Source organism: Colossoma macropomum, unplaced genomic scaffold (assembly GCF_904425465.1).
Source record: "Colossoma macropomum unplaced genomic scaffold, Colossoma_macropomum, whole genome shotgun sequence".
Lineage (NCBI taxonomy): Eukaryota > Metazoa > Chordata > Actinopteri > Characiformes > Serrasalmidae > Colossoma > Colossoma macropomum.
In genome coordinates, this window is record NW_023494808.1 from 20,501,977 (window position 1) to 20,521,682 (window position 19,706).

Consider the following 19,706-nt stretch of genomic DNA (forward strand, 5'->3'; position numbering starts at 1 on the left):
AAAAAAACTCCTTTCTGTTGACAGTGCAATTTTACTTTGCCCTTTTCTTCGCCAACAGCCTCTTGTTGTGAAACATTCCTCAAAACTCCATCTCTTTTTACTGTCCACAATTTCAACACTGAAAAGAGCTAATCAACCTTAATTGAGCTGCATATGTTGTATGTAAATTCTTACCTCGTCACCTACGCTGTACGTTGAGGCTTTATCTGGGTCAATGTGCATGAAGTCCACCACGCCGTTGTACGACGAGAGGAACGTCACTATCAGTCCGTGAAGAGTCACCTACAGATGCAGAACACAAACACACTGGTTCACACAGCCATAAAGGCTGAATTACAGACATGACTCTTGATTGCTTATATGTGGTTAACTACCATTTTGTTTCCAGTACATAAATAATAGGCAGCAACGGAAGATCGACTTGATTCCCAATAGAATGCTAATATCGACCTGATACTAATACAGGTATTGGTATGGAATACCAATGTGAATTGAGCTTATTTAAAAGTAGACAAAAGGCTAAAGGTGTACACAGCATTTGAAGATAAACAGACACTGCATTATGACATTTGCAATAAAATGCCCATGTGCAAGCTTTAATACAGATGAAGACGTTTTCTTTGTTTGCAATAAGTTACCCTAATTAAGAATAACCAGTAAAATTTATTTGTGACACTGTGATTTACTACTTTGGGAATAATACAATAAATATATAACCATTATCCTGTTGTGATGTCAGCTCTCAACCCTTTCAGGTCTTTTATCCACCTTTGGCCAAAAAGAGTTTCATTAAGTGCTAATAGCAATAATTTAAGAAAACCGTCATATCATTATTTTATTAATATTAAAATGTTATCTATTTTATTCATTGTATGCATGCAAAGATAGGAGATCACATAATAATACAACAATCATACTATAATCATACTAATAATAATAATAATAATCACAACAGCTGCACAATTAAGAAATTAAATTAAATGCATTTAAAACCCTTTTTAAGACCTCATCATATCAAAAATAATACCATTTCCACTGCATAACACTTTGATTAGTGTGATTAATATCGTACCTTCTTAATGCAAGCTTTCACCAGTAATCCAGGGGCAAGGTTGCTCAGTGTCCACCCGTGCTGGGTCTCAGCACAGGCCTGGCTGACTGCTGCATGATTTCTAGAGAGACGCGCCACTCGACCCTCGTTCTTCACCTCAGTCACCAGAGACGTCACATACTGACCCACCTTCAGGTCTGTAAAACAAGGTTATTGTGACCCAATATGCTTACCAAGGCCCTGATTCCATTAAAATGCATTTGGATGTTATTTGTATACATTTAAAAGAAAAATGTAACCACATCTGTGATGGGAATGTGTTCAGAGCTGTCCTGATCTCAAGGTACTGTGATTGACCTGTGTATGTGTGTATGTGTATGTGTATGTGTATGTGTATGTGTGTGTGTGTGTGTGTGTGTAAACCCATCAGTCCTGACTTATTTTAACTTTTTACACCCAACTGTGTTCAGCTGTGGATGCCAAGCAAAATGAACAGAACTTGCTTCATTTCCTTGCTCTATATCTTAAAATAACTGGAGGGCTCTCAGCACAACTGCAAAATGTTTAATAAATGCATTAAACACAGTACAGCCTTTGTAGGCTACGCCTACTCTGCTCTGATCCCCCCAGCCATCCTGGATACAGAACATACATTTTAAAGGGGCAAGTGTTCACATACTGTCTTGATTAGAGGATGAGCTGATCACAATCTGTGGTGATCAAATGTAAACATCAGCCCAATATACTTCTCTACAGACAGCTGTATGCAAAAGTTTGGGTGCCCCTGGTCAATTTCCATGTTTTATTTATGCCTCCTCAACAGAGAACAATCCTGCATATTCTGATGCACAATGACTGTTTATTTACTGAATTTGAGGATGTTTTAACTTGTTTTTACTTAGAAAAACAACAAAACATGTAATTTGACCAGGGGTGTTCAAACTTTTGTTTATGACGGTATAAATTATAAAAAATTATTAAATGATGAGATGTTTAAACGTTATCGTATGATCGGTAATGACCTCCTGCTTTACATGTGAGAGGAACACTGGTTAAGAGTTGCACCGCTCTAATGTTAGTTAATTTTATGTACATCATTAAGGCTTTACTGTATAGACAAAATACATATGTTTGCTGAATCAAGTGACAGCCTCGATTTATCCTAACAGCCCACAATAATACATTCAAAGACTGGATACAGGATCATTTGCATATTGCAGACAACTAGGATTACGAGCATTGTGAAGGATAATATCACAGCCAGACCGTGATATTTTACCTTGTTTGGGTGATTTGGTTTCATTTGTTTTGTCTTTGGGCAGAAAGGCTTTAGTTCCAGAGATTCCAATATCAATCAGAAAACCATGATCTTCCACACTTTCCACACAACCACCAAGAGTCTGCAACCACACAGGAAATACAGTTAATGGACAAAATGGGACACTATATATAAAATGGGAAAACATATATAATGGACCAATGCTAAAAACGTATAAATATATACCTACTAAAAACAAACAAACAAACATACACTGTCACCGTCAGAAAATGATGCAGCTCTGAAATAATAAATTTAAAATAAAAATGTTTTTAACTTTCATGTATGTAAATGAATGTAATGATGTTTTTTGTAGTTAATTTTGGACAAAAAAAAAATAGGGCTGTCAAACCACCGAAACAATAAGTTGTGATTCAACACATTCTTTTGTGTAGTTAAGTGTGACTGATCACGTCGTGATTAATCCCATTTGTCTTTTTGCCATATTTTGACCCTAAAGAAAACTTTATTACAGCTTCGATAGCGGACAAAATAAGTTTAACCAGAACGCATTTATTACTTCCAATAATTCATATGGATTTAACATTAAACCAACGTAAATGCAGTGTGAACATGAAAACAAGCTGAATGCAGTTTCCAGATTTCATCACTGACAAATGAAAGCAACAGTCTCCAGATATTTCAGCTCCTCTGGGAAAACAGCATCTTGCTGACAGTTTGATGATGTGTTGTGCGTCAAAGGGAATTACAGCTATTTGCTATCACTCTTGTAAGTTTCTCTGCCATAAGCTTTCCTGCAAGTCTGCTGATTTACAGAACTGCCACATCAGCAGTGAGTTTTGCTTGTGGACTGGATGTACTTCAGTGATAAACAAGCTCATAGCGTGACAGCAGCTGGAACAAACTTTGGGTTTGTCAAGAGAACTTGTGATTTATACTCTGTATCTGAAGAGAGGACTACAGCTGTGGAGTCATAACAAAATCGCACTTAAAAAAACAAAAACTATACATTGCACGATCAGCTGGTTCTCAGGGTACAAGCTTATAAATAGTTTGAAGGGTCAAACTAAGAAAATGTGTTAAGGTTAAAAAAATTAGTGCTGTTGACAGTTTATCTCGTTAATGCATTATTTTGACACCACTACTAAAACCCAAAAAACAAAATAAAGGAACGACGAATAGCTGTGATATACTTGATATACTTACCATGCCTGCTTTCAGAGAGCTGGAGCTGAGCTCCTTGTTTACATCTTTAGGATTGATGGATACTTTGAGAGAGACAAAGCCCTCTCTGGACGAGTCCAAAGATGACACCACGCATCTGACCAGCTGGCCCGGGACGAGGAGGTGGGAGGGAGAGTCATCCTGTACACGAATGAATGAATGAATTTTATTGTTTCTATGACATCACGAAAACCAATGCATTTACATACATTCGCCTATTCAGCCCTCAGCAAATTAGCTTCCCCATTCACAATGATGTTATACGAAGTGTTACAGTCTCAAGCACAATGCAAGATAGCCAATCAGATACATATCGCATATCACAGTCAAAAATAGCCTGTTTAATTCTAAACCAAGTAATAAACAAAGGCTGGGAATTCAACATGTAAAGATGAATTATAACTGAAACCACACAAATGTAATAAGCGGACCTCAGAGGATAAAACAAATAAAGAAATAAATAAATAACACACAAGAAAAATGTAGGACATAAGCTCTTTAAGAGACTAAAGCATTCATACAGCCTACAGAAGCACAGAAGTGACACAGCATGTAGAAAATGGACGTTGAGCCTATTTTTTCTATGCACCATATGAGCAGGCAGCTAATTTCAAGCAAGAAGCTGTCGAGGGTAAACAAAGATATCATGTGCTTTATGAATGAATCCAAAAAAAGGATGTCTGTAGAACTTGCTTGCTGCATCACTCTGCATACTGTAAGTAATTACTGTATGTTTGAATGACCAATGCATTTGACACTGGATAATAAGTGGAAGATTGTTACTGTTTAAAGATGTTCATAGGAAGATACTGCAGACAAAGCTACATATATTGAGATATTCCAAGACTACACATGTTCCTGTTCCTCAGCCTTGCACAATGCGCAACACTATTCATTCAGAATGTCTACAAATGCTGGCGCTACTTACCTCTATATAACCGCCAGAGTCTAGTTTCTCACTGAGGGCCTTGCTGTAGGCCTCGCAGATGCTGGAGATGGGCAGGAAGCCTTTGAGGCCATTTGGAAGACCCAGTACAAACTCAATGTCTGAAACTTCCTTCACACAGCCAAGCATTAAAGTACCCACTTTCAGATTCTAAAAAAAGGGAAAAAAGATCTGCGGTGAGACAACTGTAGGATAATTTTTAGTTTAACTCTCAGGCTTATTACATACTAAGGCATATTATTCAGTAACTACAGGGATTTCAGTGCAAACTGGTTGAGCTATTCTTAGGTTACAGAAGTGTGTAATAAAACCTATGGCCATTGAGATCTAAACATCAAGCCAGAAGTTCGTTTTGGGTCTGTGCATGTGACATATGTAAAGATGTATAACGTGGCCCAAAAACTCCTGTGACATCTGACCCGACGCCTCTGACTTTTCAGGCTTTACAGGGTGACTCATAACAGCACACACATACCATCTTTTCAAACTGCTGCCAACGCAACATCATTGTACAGCTCAACATGCTTGGAGGAGAACACCAACTGGAAAGTCTGTTACATCAGCTATCAGATGGCTGCATTGGCTAGCATCACGCAGAGTGAGGGGTGGGAGAGGGAGGAACCATCCTACAACCAGATATAGTGAGACTAATTATGTTGGACTTGGACTACCACCAAGGATGGTTGTAGCATCGCCTGGGATTGAACTATCAACAACAGGGCCAACATTTAAACAACTGCTCCACTCTGAAGTTCCCAACCCAGACAACAATAAATAAAACAATAAATGTTTATTTAATAATAGCTCGTTATTCACTTTTACTACCATCTTTATCATTTACTTATTATTAACAACTTCGCCATTTTGGGGTTAGATAGTTCTTCAAGTCCAGACGAAGGATAATTGAAATGACCTTTCAATACTAGACTCTGAATGCGTCTTAAAGCAACTCTGTTCCATATGTTGCAAACTAAGCAGGGATTAAGTCATTCTTACTGGTGTCCAAATGTACAAGTGATCCTAGTGCACTAGAACACTCACACCCGAGATTCACATCAATGTTTGTACATATTCTTACATTCTGAATGTTGGTGTTGTAAATGTCGAAATGTATTACAAGCTGTAAACTTTTTGTTAGCCATCAGGCCACTTGCCATACATTTGCAAGCCAGTTAGCAGTTGGCTCATTGCTATGCTACTGAAGTCAAGTATGTAGTTTAATTTGTTTATGTGTTGCATCACAGATATTCCAGAAAGGGTTGACTGGTCACTCGCGTCTGTTCTGTATTCAGTAACTGGAACTAGGGCTTGATTTGAAACAGAACCTTAATCTCTGCCTGGAACAGAAGCCCTTACAGGGCCAGATCTGTGTCAAAAGAATAAAGTTTGTTAAGGAAAGAAAAATGCTTTGTCATCTCTTACCCTCAAATGAAGGATATCCACATTGGTGAGAGTGTTTAGCTTCAGACCACCACCTTCTCTCTTCTGCTTTTTGGCTGCCTTCCCATCCTCCTGTTTGTTGGCTCCCGTTCTCTTCTTTTTCACTGCTGGTTCTTGAGTCTGAAAGACGCGCATAACATTGATTGTTGACTGTTAAGGGCACAACGAAACAATACATTTTGTGAACGAGGTCAAGATTTGTTTTGATTTCCGATATTTTACATCTTAAAATTGCCTTGATTAGCAATGGCACTGATCCAGTACCAGATATCAGGCCAGCAGAAAATGCTGGAATGGATATCGGATACAATCCTGTAACAAATCTGTCCTGAAACAGCACACACTCCCACTGTTTGAAGGTAGCTTCCACAAAAGATGGCAAACGAAGGGTAGATACACTGTTATTATTTTTCAATACAGTTTTGATATTGTTACACCCTTAGTAACTGTAATAAAAAAGTAGGCATCATTCACAGTGTCTTTGAGTGAAACGCCGCCATTCAAGGGAAAAACATAACTTTGGTTAGTGCAAGAATGCATTCTTGGCAAAAGAAAACTAAAAATAAATGCCAAGTATTTCACCACCACCATCACTTACCTCAAAAAGATTGTCTACTTCCACAGGAGGCTTCGCAGCCTTTGATTCGGAGGCCTTTTTGGCCGAGCCACCACGAGGAAAATCCTCCTCCACTGATGTCATGATTCAACACAAATCTGAGAGGAATACAAGGCAAAACTGAAACATTAGCACAGAGCATCACCGTAATAACAATGCCAGAACAGGTTAAAGAGGAATTTTGCTGATTTGTGCGTAATTTTATCATTTAGAGTGATTTGATGTGAGATGCTCACACAGAGAAACACAGAGTCAGAACTGCTCACGGTGGTAGAGATATGAACCAGACGTCTGAACGGTTTAATGGTCCTAATGGCCCCATATCTCACAAAATCTGTTTACATTTACATTAAATGTTTAAAAATGGGTCACTTTGTGTCTGAAACACTGTTTCATAATTAGTTTTAATATAAGATTTTGATAGTATTTTTAAAATATGGCACTACTGTTCTAGCTTATCAGATCAGAATCAGCTTATCAGATCAGAAAAAATAAATACAGTGATACATCGTGTATCGTAAAAAAACATCCTGAAGTATTGTGATATTACAGTTTGCCATATCGCCCAACTCTAGTTGTGAGGCAAAACAGTACCCAAAAGAAATTACCATTATCTACATCACATAGAAAAACTCTGAGGAAATGACTATTATCTATATTACACACAAAACCTCAGAAGACGTTTAGGATCACTGGTCATTTTGCACAGTAAACAAAATTACTGTGTTTACACTGTTACACTGTAGACACTGTGACTTCTGGTTTATTCTCAGTAAAGAGAGTCAGTAGTCTTCTCTACAATTAACCACTCCACATGGCTTTGTTTACACTTGAATAAATGAACTATGCAGACATTTAAAATAACGGTGGACCTCCCCTTTAACAACAGCACTGCCTATTTTTCCAGATTAGTGAAAGAAAAGGGATAAAACCAACACAACTGAGCAGAAACTATGAACTGTGCTGCACCGAGTACTGAGGCGAGAATCCAGCGTGCTTTACAAAACAGCTCCACAGCAGAGCCAACACCTTCACCACCCAGACTACCGGTACCTGACATCAAAGGAGAAAAAACTTACGATCGCGTCTTACGATCCACTTACATTCTACAAACCGATGAGGGGTCAGTTGTTCTGTTTCGGCCACTTTCATACAGAGAAACTCACATGTTCCTCTCGAAGCGTGCCATGTTCGCGACCCGGAAAGACAAATCCCTAGGCGTGCTTTAACAGTTAATGCAGGAGAGAGCAGAATGGGCCAATTGGAGAAGGGAATCCAGTTGATTGACATTAGAGTGAACCAATTAACCTTTCGTTTTGGAGCAACTGACTCCGAAACGGACCAATCAGCATCTGCAGCCCTCGAAGTAGGCGGGACTTCCATTCCAACGCTCTCCTCCTGTAGAAGCTGCGGCTTGAAGGGCAACCAGTTCAGCAGGAGCAGGGCTAGAGCTTGAGTTTGGGCGGTAAGGAGCGTTTTTACTGTTACAGAATATGATTCAAGTGTGTTTTCCTTGGTTTTATAACGTGAACGTGTATGAAATGTAACTTTAGAGTGAAAGTTCGCGCTTTATTAACGTATCTCAAAGGTAGGGCACGGGCTCATTAGCCGTGCTAGCTAAGTTAGCTAGCTTTCAGAAGGACTGGGTTATCGTTAGTCTCGTTCTCGGCTCCTCTGTGTGCAGATTTTGTTTAGACTCTGAGCTACTTTGTGTCTTAATTAACAAGTCTGCTGTATTTTAACAAGATAAACTGCTGAGGCGATACCTGGCCTTTTGGCTGACATAACTAACCTAGCTAGCATAGCAAACCTAGCCAGCTTTACATGGTGGAGACCTGCTGTCGTGCTGATCTGGAGCTGGAGGTGACCGTCTGTCCAGTATCACAGTTACCTGCCCTGCAAGTCATTTATCTTCGTTAATTAGGACGTGAAAGACAGACGCCTAGCGCAGAAAACTACTCTGCTTACTGATAAGTATCAATCCTAATGTGTCTAGTCTTTCATTGCCATTAAAAGATCCATTTGATAGGATTGTGATCTCAATCAAAAAACACAAAAGTTGCCAAAATGAATGAAAGGGGTCAGTTATGGGAAAACAGGATCTTACTAATAAGATCATTCGTTTTGGCCACATTAGTTTTAAAAGTTTTACATTACACCAGTTTTTCTTTTTTTATTTGTATGATTTATTTGTTAAGATAAACAAACTCATTCACGTTTTTTTCTGCTCAGAAATTTCTGTACAATTTTAGAGAAACTTCAAAATTGCTCACAGCGGTGGTGATAGGAACCAGACATCTGAAGAGTTTAATGCCTCTAAAAGCTCACTCACGGACGGCTGTTAGATTAAATGGTTAAAAATGTTTTATTGTACTTTTAAGAGAAGATTTTGGCCTAGAATGTATATTAAAGGGAAAAAAAACTAAATGTCAGAGAAGTGCATGAAGGGCGTTATAAGACAAAATAGTGCTCACAGAAAAGTTTTTATCTTTTTTTTTCTTCCCAGATTTAGCTCTATTTTTTCAGCTCCATATAAAATATAAAAACTTGGAACATATAGGTTCACTGATTGTTTTGTGTAGCAAAACAAATGCCTATATTTGCATTGTGGACATCATGACCCCTGGTTTCTGTAAAGAAATCAGTAAGAGTCAGTTTCTTTACTGTGGGCCGTTTCATATCAGACTGCACTGAATGGCTTTGTTTACATTGCAACGATTGAATGAGGAAGAAATTTAGAAAAAATGGTGGAATTCACCTTAAATGTTCTAAACATTTGACCCTTTCGTTGTTTCTGTATGAGAAAAATCTGCCAAAAATAGCATTTTCATCTGAACTACATCAATGTCTCAACAGGGACTAATTTAATTAACCATGGCTGGACACGACGCTGGAACACAGCACCAGTTCACTGGTATTGCCAAGTACTTCAATTCGTACACCATCACAGGAAGGAGGAATGTAAGTAATGTTTTAACTGTCCTTTACAGAATCTCCATGATATGTTTAAAAAAGCCCTATTTTCCATGTGATTGACAGTGAATAAAATGGTTTGAAATGTGTTCTTGGTCTTTACTGGACCCTTTTTCTGTCACCCTCAGTGCGTGCTGGCCACATATGCCAGCATTGCTGCCATTATCCTCTTCTTCAAGCTGAAGCCCAAGAAGCAGAAGGCTGTGACAGCGAGCTGATTTATAGTAAGTCACTCATTCAGGTGTCTTAAAACCCAGTAACGCATTATAATGTATATTACGTTAACATTTGGATAGTAATTTTTGGACCTTGTTTTTCTCTTTCACTCTTTTGCAGGATGTCTTATAATTCCACTGGTTGTCTTCTCTTGAGTTTCACCATGTTAAGAATAAAACTTGCACAAAACTCCATCATATAGAAAACATGTTTTATTTACACATTGGACACCATTATAAAAGACTGTACAGAATGGGGGGCTGAAGGAAAAAACCCTGCATGGCAGTGATGTGTAAACAAATAAAATATTAAGTTAGTCAAACTAAGATTAAGATTACTTAACTCAATTTTCATTCTGGGTTGAGTAGAGCTTAAACGATGAAGGAGCCCATCTAGTCTTATCATTTGAAGATCTCATTAAGTAACACAAGGTGTAGCTGAACAGTGCAGATCCTTTGACTCATGCATCATATGCATGCAGCATTACAGGGAAGTTATTGAGTCCACATAACTGATCCACGCCAGCATCATCACTGCGAGTTGTATGAACCGGCAGCCAGTAGCAGGTTGCGTCTGGTGAAGTGAAGATGGATGACTGGTGTGGCTTTTGTGAGGTATGTTCCCAGTAATAACTCCTGTGAGTTGTCAGGTAAATGAATGTGGCCTGTAGCTGCAGTAAAGTCATCTGTTTCTACTTCATCAAAAGCCTTGAAAACGTCCCACAACCGTACTGTATTGTCCATGGAGCCTGTGATGGGGAAAGAAATGTTTTAAAAAACGTGGTTTAGATATTAGAGCACTGATCTAGAATTCCTTCAGCTCATCTTCCTTAATATGACACATTAACAAGGACACAGTGTCATTGATGCAAATACTGCTCTGATGAGGCATCAAAAGCTGACTGCTAAATGTGTCCCCTTGTGGGGAATTTTAAGCTTGCTAAACATGAATAAATTAGGGGAAAAGAAGACCATCTAAACCAGCAATCAGACAACTTACAAATCTGATCTTAAACCAGCAATTTTATACATATTTAATAAAGATTTTTAAAAATTGTTAATGATTGGAAGCTAATGGAGGTAGTTATGCTGACACACGATCATGCTGTCTAGTTCCCAAAATCCATGACTTGCTGTTAGCCACAGTGGCAATTTAATACCAGCACTCATCATAAAATATGGGATATTTTCATTTATTTAAATCCAAGTTAGCAGATGACCTATTTTTTTTAGCTTTTTAACCCAGTGTGTAGGCTAAATTAACAGGTGAAACACAGGAACATTTGCTGTCATGCATAATTATGCTATGGCATTTTGGCAGATCATAGCAGCAGCAACTGAATGCATTTTGCAATTCATAAAACCAACAAACACTGACCAAAGTAAAAAATAAATTGACTAATTGATGATTACATGTTTAGAGCAAAAATCTGCAGATTCTCATTTTGCATCCCTATTGCTAACTTTTTTGGAAAAAATAAAACAAACTAATTCCCTCTTGTTACCTGCATTAGATTTGTAGCTCCAGTGCAAAACTAAAGAAGCACACTTTACATACCAAACAGATCTTGGTTTATCAACTACATAGTGTTACTTTCACCAAGTTACTGGGTTTACTCTGAAAGATTTGTGTGAGACTGAGGCACAGAAACAGATGTAGAACATACCTGAAGCTAAAATCTCGCCATCTCTGCTGAACTTAAGAGCATAGACTGTGTCGGTGTGGCCCTTCAGTTCACCGATCATAAGCCCGTGGCCGATGTCCCACAACAGAACCCTGCCATCCGTCGATCCAGACGCTAGGTACTTCCCGTTGGGTGAGAATGCCAGGGAGTGAATAGGTCCCTGAAGTGGAGAAATATAGAAAATGAATATGTATTTGGTGGGTGGGAAGCTAAACTTACAAAGAGGTAAGATTACTAAGTATACAAGAAAATGTGTTTGGCAGGTAAAATAACAAATTTGTTAGCCATTTGTTTTTTCTTAAGATAACTATAATAAAATTGTCAAATGAAAATGTACCCAACCTAAAATAAAAGCATCGCAAAAGCCTACCTTGTGGCCTGTGAAAATGCGGACGCAGTGCCCATTCAGAACATCCCAAAGGCGAATGGTGCGATCAGCTGACCCCGTGGCCACGTAGTTGGAGTTGGGGTGGAAGCGTGTGCAGGTGATGTCAGCGAGATGTCCAGCAAACATGCGCAGCGGCTGGTAGTGGTCAGTCGCCCACAAGCTGCGTAGGAACCAAGTGGCTTACATCACACTCTATTCTGACTGTGTTGCGATCAGTTTTTAAAACCAAACAGAGCTAGCATGACAGACAAGCTTTACATTTGAGTTGTAAATCAAAATTCCACAAATAAACAAAATATTCCACAATTAATCTATGACATCTATAAATTTAGTTAGCAATGAACATGATGTAATACAACTTGGTCAATCCAATCACATACAGCTACACCACATCTATGGCTCTGCTTACATTTACCATTAAGTTGCATCTCAAATCTGGATGTAGTGAGCAGATGCATTTAAAATACCATGTGTAACCATGTTTGTGATCAAATATATATGCACCACTGTCTTTTCTTACACTATTAAAGTGTCTGAAACTGTCTACAACTGCAAAATGTTGTATAGATTATTCTTGTTTTTACCCTTGAGGTCCAACTTACAACATCTGTGTGGTCTTATGTACCAAAACAATTTAATTTTTACGTGACTATTTTTTTCAACCTCTCCTTATCCCTTAGAATCAAACAACTTCAACATGAATGGATGGGGCTAAACCGCTGTAGGCTGAATATGTGGATCTATGTAAATTAGTTCTCCTTACATCACAGAAACAAATTCAAAATGGGCTGTTTTTGCAGTATAGTTTCCATACATGGACCGTATGGACTGGGTAGTGAATGGTACATCTTGAAAATGTTAACAATGTTTACAAAATGCTTCATATTCTTATTTAACGGTCAAGTGTAAATACTCTGTCTCTTGGTTGGATAATGATCCAACCACCACGAATGGATCTAAGTGATCAGATGTTGATGCCAACACAGGGCCTATATTATGCCATTAAGGTAGACAAATACAATACGCTTAAATCACAAGCTGACTTTTCAGCCAATGCCATGTCTCATGCCTCACCGTGCCACTCTGTCATGTCCTCCAGACACAAAGTAGTAACCGTATGGAGAAAACTGAGTGTCCCACACTGGATAGTTGTGCCCTTTATATCCAACCAAACAGGTGAATGTTTGTAAGCTCCACAGCCTTACTGTGCCATCCTCAGAGCTGGACAACAGGTAGTTCCTGTGAAACAAATAGACAAGCTGACATGCTGGACCACAGTGAAGGAGATAGGGACATAGTGAAGCTTCAAATGGAATATATGGCTTTCAGTTTTTTATATATCACATAGCAGCTACACACTAATCATTAATCAACACATCACTAATCAATTAATCAATTAACTAATCAATTAAATCAACACATCACTAATCGCGTTGTGAATTGGCAATTCATGCTTTAAAGCACATGTTAAGACCAAACATAAAAACACGTTTTACTCTCAAGGTTGCAGTCTGCAGAAATGTTCATTTCATGTTCATCAAGAAACTAAGATAAGTTAACTGTCTTGGTTGCTAACAACGATACTTTACAGAGAACCTTTTTCATCTAGTGTTCAACGGCTATTGAAGAAAGAAATCTGAATCAGATTCTGATTGAAATCTAAACCAACAGTTATGAAACGTGGCTCTCTTTTCAAGCGTCGATAACTTAGTTATGACTGGTTGTATAATGGCTATAATGTGGTACATCGGCCACGAGCCAACTGCCTTTTCTCTCTCTATAGTTCAACAGATACTAAATTGGGAGCTACTTTGGATTTAATCTCTAACCTGTCAGGACTGAAGCTGACGCCATACACTGGTCCACTGTGACCGTACAGGATCTTGGACTCGCTGGCTGTTTTCTCGTCCATTATCCTTTCCAGCACATCATCAGACTCCTTGTCTATCAGACTGAGATCTGACAGAGAGAGAGGGGGATAAATTACAGCATGATCTCAGCATGTTTCACAATCAAAATGACAGATGTCACACAGTACAATATGCACAACAGGAAATTTTGAGAATTTTGTCTGTGTGATCAGCAACATCCTCTTCTGTATGCACTACATGAGAGCTGAACTCACTGACATGCCCTTAGTTTTGCATTTTCGTTATAGTTTTGATTTAGTTCTACAGTTTTTGAAAGGTTTAATTTTTACTAAAGTTAAAAAGCACATTTTTTCATTGCTAGTTTTCATTTTAGTAATAGTTATAGTTAACTATAATAACCCTGGGAGCCAAAAGCTCAAGCTTACCCGCTGCTGATTTGACTTTGCGAAGTTTCTTGGGTGTGACGCTCCACACGCGCACTGTGGAATCAGCAAAACCTCCTGCTATCAGGCTGGAGTCATCTGTGAAGTCTACTGCTGTCAGACCCTGAGGAGCACAGGAGCGTCGAGTTGGCTTTTAGCTTAGTTCAAACACAATGCAATTCCACTGAATATAATAGGCAGGATTCAGATACAGCAGAAAATCTTGTGTAGGCCATGGTGCATCACTCGGTCTCATAAGGACAATATACTTCATACAACCCTGTTTCCAAAAAAATGTAAATAAAACAGAATGCAATGATGTGCAAATCAGCTAAACCCTATATGTAATTGAAAATAGTACAACATATCACACACTGAAACTGATAAAATATTATTGTTTTTTGAAAAATATGCTCATTTTGAATTTGATGCCAACAACACATTTCAAAAATGTTGGGACAGGGGCATGTTTATCACTGTGTTGCATCACCTCTTCTTTTAACAATACTGTTAGCATTTAGAACCTGAGGAGACCAATTTCTGAAGTGTTGAAAGTGAAATATTTTCCCATCATTTTGACCAGTGTCCCAACAACAAACAGGGTTGTACAGTATAGAAAAACAATCAACAAACTGCCTGTTGAGCTGATCCTACCTGATAAGCATTGAGGAACGTGTAGAAGCATATAGAAGGCAACGTTTCCGGACCTAGCCGAATCTTCTTGGTGGCCTCTTTCATGTGCATAATTTTATCCAGTTTATCAGAGTCCTTCAGCTCCGGAAGAGGAATCCTATATATTGAAGAAGTGGAAAACTAAATAATGGCCATATTTATTTGTTCAAGCTTTTCAGCTAGCACAGATCATGCAGTGCTGGCTGACAAAAGCATCGGCTTGTTGCCTTGTGAAGCCTCAGGATTTCAGTCCTACCTGTTTTGCTGTGGTGCATTAGGATCCTGTTTCTTGCTTTTTGAACCCATGTTGTCCTTCTTGGGCTTCTTCTTCTTTGGTTTACCCTCTTCATTCTCTGCCTCTTCATCTTCGTCATCAAGGGGGACCTCAATCTCTGGTTCCTTCAGCAACCCGTAGAATACCTGTAACCACGACACAAACAGCGGTTGTGGTCAGTATAGACCTTAGCAACAATAAAGAAAAGCAATTACAATTCAGACTCAAACATGCTCAAAACTACTGGTTGCACTTCTTGAAGCTTCAAAGCAGGTACAGTCATGAAAAGCAAAGCATTCGGAAAATCCAACAAGACACACAAAACAAACACAAAGCGTACAATATATGGCCACCTTTAATGTACACCAGTTAAATATACTGTGCATATAGAGAGAATAGAACATGTTCAATTTAGATGTTCCTACACATTCTGTGCTAGTCTATATATTTTTCCCAGCTCAAAACTTGTCAAGCCAAGTGATTAAATACTACGATAAGGCACAACCATCTTTATAAATTGCTGATAGCTTTTTTAAAATATGCTAAAAGATGCCATTATCGATATTAAAAAAAAAAGGTTTTGCAAACATAATGGCTGGTCTCAACACAAAAACAATGTAACTGATGACACTGTCAAATCCTTGAAGACTGGCCTGGGAACCACTCGTAAAACCAGGCCGACTAAATTCCCCTCTTTAACGAATAGAAAGTTACTCCTCCTCACCTTGGCCTTATTAGCTTCACGTCTGGCCTCTCCTGCCAGGCTGCCTGACATGCTGTCTATCTGGCTCTTGCTGCGTGGCATGCCATCAAAGATATCGATGTAGAGATGTTCCTGGATGATGTTCCAGATCTGGTTGTTCTGCCGCTCCTGCAGGTGCCTCTTCAGCAGCTGGTAGGAGTCACGGGAGATGCGCAGCACAAATTTGCTGGTGCGGAAGTCCAGCAGCGTCTCGTTGCCCTTCATATGCTCTTTCTTGGTCAGGCCAGAGAGCACCCGCAAGTCGTCCTGGTAGTAACATTCCTGGTCCCCACTGAACCTGAACAGAGCAAGCAGCATTAAGCATTAATTCAGTTTCTGGATTCCAATTAAAGCAATAATTTCATTTAAAAAAAATCAAATTTACATAATTTTTCTTGTTTTATAAATGTGGTTGATCAGCCTAGACATGTTTGGTGTCTGAATTCTGCTTATGTAGTTCCGCACTGGAGCTACGCGGCTAATGAAGCTCACAAGTCACGTAAACTTACTTTAAACTGCTGCAAAGATAAATACAATAGCAGCACATGTCTTGAAGTATGGATAGGCTTTTTGACGATATTGATCATTATTGTAAAAATGCATTATGTCACATTTTGTTTTGTTGCATATTGCAAACTTCATCTTAAACCAAACTATTTCATTCAACCAACTATCTTTGAAAGATACTGGGCTAAGATTACGAACTGTCTGAAGATCTAGCCATACCAGCCTGTACACTGCATATGAAGCAGAATGACATCTAGACCCCTTGATTACAAATAAATACTATGGTCAGTTTCAGAACCTGACTGTGTGAGATTTGAGGCTTTTTCATGTGCTGATGAGCTGAATTAGGTTAATCAGGGAACAGACTACAACATGGGTGGCAGGGGCCTTTCCGGGAACAGGAACAAGAACCAAGCTGCGCATTTGTCATGACTTACTTCTCAAAAAAAGCCTTGGCTTCATTTTCATGGTTGTTGTAGACCAGCTCCAGGTACATGTGCACAAAGAGTGGATAAAAGAGCTGTGACAGCTCGGCCCTGTGACAGTCCAGCACTGACTCGATGAACTTCTTCAACCCGCTGTAGTAGGTCTGATACAAGGACGGGTCACCCTGCTGGCTGTACGCTGAAAGAACGACGCTGACGTCCGGCTGGTCCTCTCCACCTACAGACAAAACAATAAACAAGACGATAGAGGAAATTTCATATTGACAAAACCTGCAGCACTTCACAGCTCATTTTTGGCCGTTTCCAGCATTTTCAAGTACTAACTTAGTAAAGGCTTGCTTGCTTGACCATGGAAGATGATATCATCGCATCACTGATATCCAATCCAATACAGTCAGACTATAGTTGGTACTTCTACATTTTGTTCTACTGTACCATTTTCTTCCATATCACCACTTTCCATAAGCTTCCAGTACTCTTTCATAACTATTTATCCTCAGATATCTGGCAAAAGACTGGAGAAGTATACACTGATATTAGATTTTTTTTTTTTTAACATTTCTGCATATTTAAATGTAAACAAAGCCTTTTAAAGCGAATTGCTGTGAAACGCTTCATTCTAGACCAACTTATAAAGTCAGAATTGTTCACAGCAACGGTGATAGGAACCAGACCTCTGAAGCACTACTGCCTCTAAACACCTCCCTCACAGAAAATGATTACATGAAACATTTAGGAATACGCTGTCTTATATATCACTTATGTATTTTGCCATTAACAACATTCCATGTAAAAACACAGAAAGCAGGAGTATCTTAACTGGTCTTTTGGATGGCAAATAAAATGGCTATATTTGTGTTATAGACATCTCGACCCCTGGTTCATGTGATCAACACTGTGAGGAAATCTGAGTCTGTATGTTTTTCGACAATGAGCAATTTCATAATCAAACCACTCTGAACGAGTTTTACATCTCAACTATTGAAATAGGCATAAAATAAAAAAAGAAAGCAAAAAATGGTGGAACTCCCTTACAAGCTTCACTACCGAATATGCACATTAAAAACATCAGCATCACAGCTAGTGCTCCCTACAGTTCAATTTCAGTTTAAGTGATACTGTCAGATAACATGCTTTATCATCCTATTCCATAAAATTGTTTTTGTTTATTCTATTTTGTGCACTACAGACATTGTATTCAGGACCTGACAGTTAACTGAAAAGTGTGTCATTTGCTGAGCACTTCAGACTGTTTTTACAGTTCAAACCACACAAAACTAAATAAATACTGAACCATTTTTCTGGAAAAGTGGTCTCTGTCTGGTTGATGTCAATGTAAGATTCTCTCTGGACTCATTTTTATGAGGAGAACAGCATCAAAACAAACTATATCAGGCTTGACTTTATTTTAGCAGAACTTTATTTTAGAAGCACAGGCTCATTCAACTTTATCAAATCACATAAATATTGTTCCATACCTTGATATATTTAAAACCATTGTGATATTGAACGTCATGCGGCTGCTGGGAGGAAAATACGACAATATTTTTGTTGGTATGATGTCACACTTTGCTTCTCTGAGCATATGATGGATATCGTCAGTACTTAAAGAACACTGACTTACAGCATGTTTCATTGCAGAGACAGCATGACCGGCCTGTGTAATTGAAATGTAGTGCAGTTGATGAAACGGTCAAACAATATTGTGATGCACACTGTGTATCACTGTATAATATTTTTGCCACATCGCCCACCCCCAGTGCAGTCCCACCCTTTTTTAATACATAAGAGGTTCTCTAGTCTTTAAGACATCCTCAAACCTCTGCTTTGTCAAACTAGCCCATGTTATAAACTGCATCACCCAAGCTGCACATTAACTGAATGGACTGACGCGCTGCTACTGTTTACTACTGTTACCTTTAGTTCACCTCTCCTGCTGTGTTTTCTCTGTTAGTGGTCAGTCTACCAAACCTGAACACTGAACGGTTTGTTTACGCCTGTAAAAGACACGCCAACTGCCAGAAAATAAATCAAAGCAGTAGCACACATTTTCTTTCCCCCTCTCGGACTGCCTGGACTGAACAAGGCTTTAGTTGGCTTCCTATTCGCTAACTTCTTGTTCGAATTTTCCCGTTCCACCTTAAATGGTGCAGCAGCTCCATTCTGGCGCCAAGCTGACCTGATGTTTTGAACGCATTTCCTTCGTGTTTTCTGTTCAGAAAGCCCACCTTTAGCCGGCGCCGAGGCTGCTCCGCTCTGGGCGGCTCCAGCCACACGGCTGAGGAGAGAGCTAGCGTCCCCGCTGTCGCCAATCCCTGCCGCGGTTCCTCCGCCGCCTCCTCCAGCCTCGCTGCCCGGAGCCTCGTCCAGCTCCTCCGCCAGTCCCGCCTCCCGCCGCAGCGCGTCCACAGACTCGATCAGCTTGTTCCTCTTGAGGAACTGCAGCACGGCCAGCAGGGTCTGCTGCTGCTGCTGTTGTTCCTCCGGCTTGGAGGCCGGAGCCGCGGCCGGCGCCGAGGAGCCATCGCTCAGGAGCTCGGGCTGCGGCTCCTTCTCGCCCTCCAGCTCGCTCCCTCCGTCCTGCACAGCCGCCATTTTCTCCCCGGGCGCGGAAACTGCTAAGCGAGTCCTCGTGACCGAGTCGTTTCTTTTGAACCGGTTCTTTTCAATGAATCAGTCGAACCGATTCACAAGCCCACGTTATGCTGGTCCAATATCTATAAGGAATAGACTATACCTTTAAAGGGGAACTCCACCAATTTTTCATCTCTGCATAATTAAATGGCTGAGATGTAGACAAAGTCATTCATAACGGTTTGATGCTAGGGAAACTTACTGAGTCAGAATCGTTTACAGTGGTCGTGATAGGAACCAGACGTCTGAAAAGTTTAATGCTTCTAAAAGCTCTCTCACAAAACGTTATTGCAGTGGTTATTAATGCTTGTCTGAGGCATT

General features: G+C 39.5%; 3 protein-coding genes across 5 annotated transcripts in view; 1 reads left to right on the top strand and 2 right to left on the bottom strand.

The window, feature by feature from the left end:
* The window catches only part of pdcd11 (programmed cell death 11), a 33,303-nt gene extending 25,532 nt beyond the window's left edge, over positions 1-7,771 (bottom strand). For 2 of the 3 annotated variants that reach the window (XM_036556991.1, XM_036556993.1), the window contains exons 1-8: positions 7,660-7,771; positions 6,539-6,654; positions 5,923-6,060; positions 4,483-4,650; positions 3,537-3,695; positions 2,331-2,451; positions 1,073-1,248; positions 175-282 (exon numbers count right to left, since the gene is read on the bottom strand). In XM_036556991.1, coding sequence (XP_036412884.1) covers positions 175-282; positions 1,073-1,248; positions 2,331-2,451; positions 3,537-3,695; positions 4,483-4,650; positions 5,923-6,060; positions 6,539-6,640 — 972 coding nt within the window. In that variant the 5' untranslated portion in view covers positions 6,641-6,654; positions 7,660-7,771. Of the gene's footprint in view, positions 1-174; positions 283-1,072; positions 1,249-2,330; positions 2,452-3,536; positions 3,696-4,482; positions 4,651-5,922; positions 6,061-6,538; positions 6,655-7,635 lie in introns of all 3 variants that reach the window. The other variant, XM_036556992.1, reaches the window with a different exon arrangement.
* A 164-nt stretch (positions 7,772-7,935) lies between these two features.
* Positions 7,936-9,939, top strand: atp5md (ATP synthase membrane subunit DAPIT). The gene is made up of 4 exons (XM_036557694.1): positions 7,936-8,021; positions 9,413-9,517; positions 9,658-9,753; positions 9,866-9,939. Exons 2-3 carry the CDS (start codon positions 9,431-9,433, stop codon positions 9,745-9,747), a joined length of 177 nt encoding a protein of 58 aa, XP_036413587.1. The 5' UTR covers positions 7,936-8,021; positions 9,413-9,430; the 3' UTR covers positions 9,748-9,753; positions 9,866-9,939.
* A 308-nt stretch (positions 9,940-10,247) lies between these two features.
* taf5 (TAF5 RNA polymerase II, TATA box binding protein (TBP)-associated factor) lies at positions 10,248-19,346 on the bottom strand. The gene is made up of 11 exons (XM_036557693.1): positions 18,980-19,346; positions 16,743-16,968; positions 15,781-16,096; positions 15,039-15,202; positions 14,765-14,900; positions 14,114-14,234; positions 13,647-13,776; positions 12,892-13,056; positions 11,800-11,977; positions 11,412-11,589; positions 10,248-10,493 (listed from the first exon to the last, which is right to left on the bottom strand). Exons 1-11 carry the CDS (start codon positions 19,344-19,346, stop codon positions 10,276-10,278), a joined length of 2,199 nt encoding a protein of 732 aa, XP_036413586.1. The 3' UTR covers positions 10,248-10,275.
* Between the last annotated feature and the right edge of the window lie 360 nt (positions 19,347-19,706).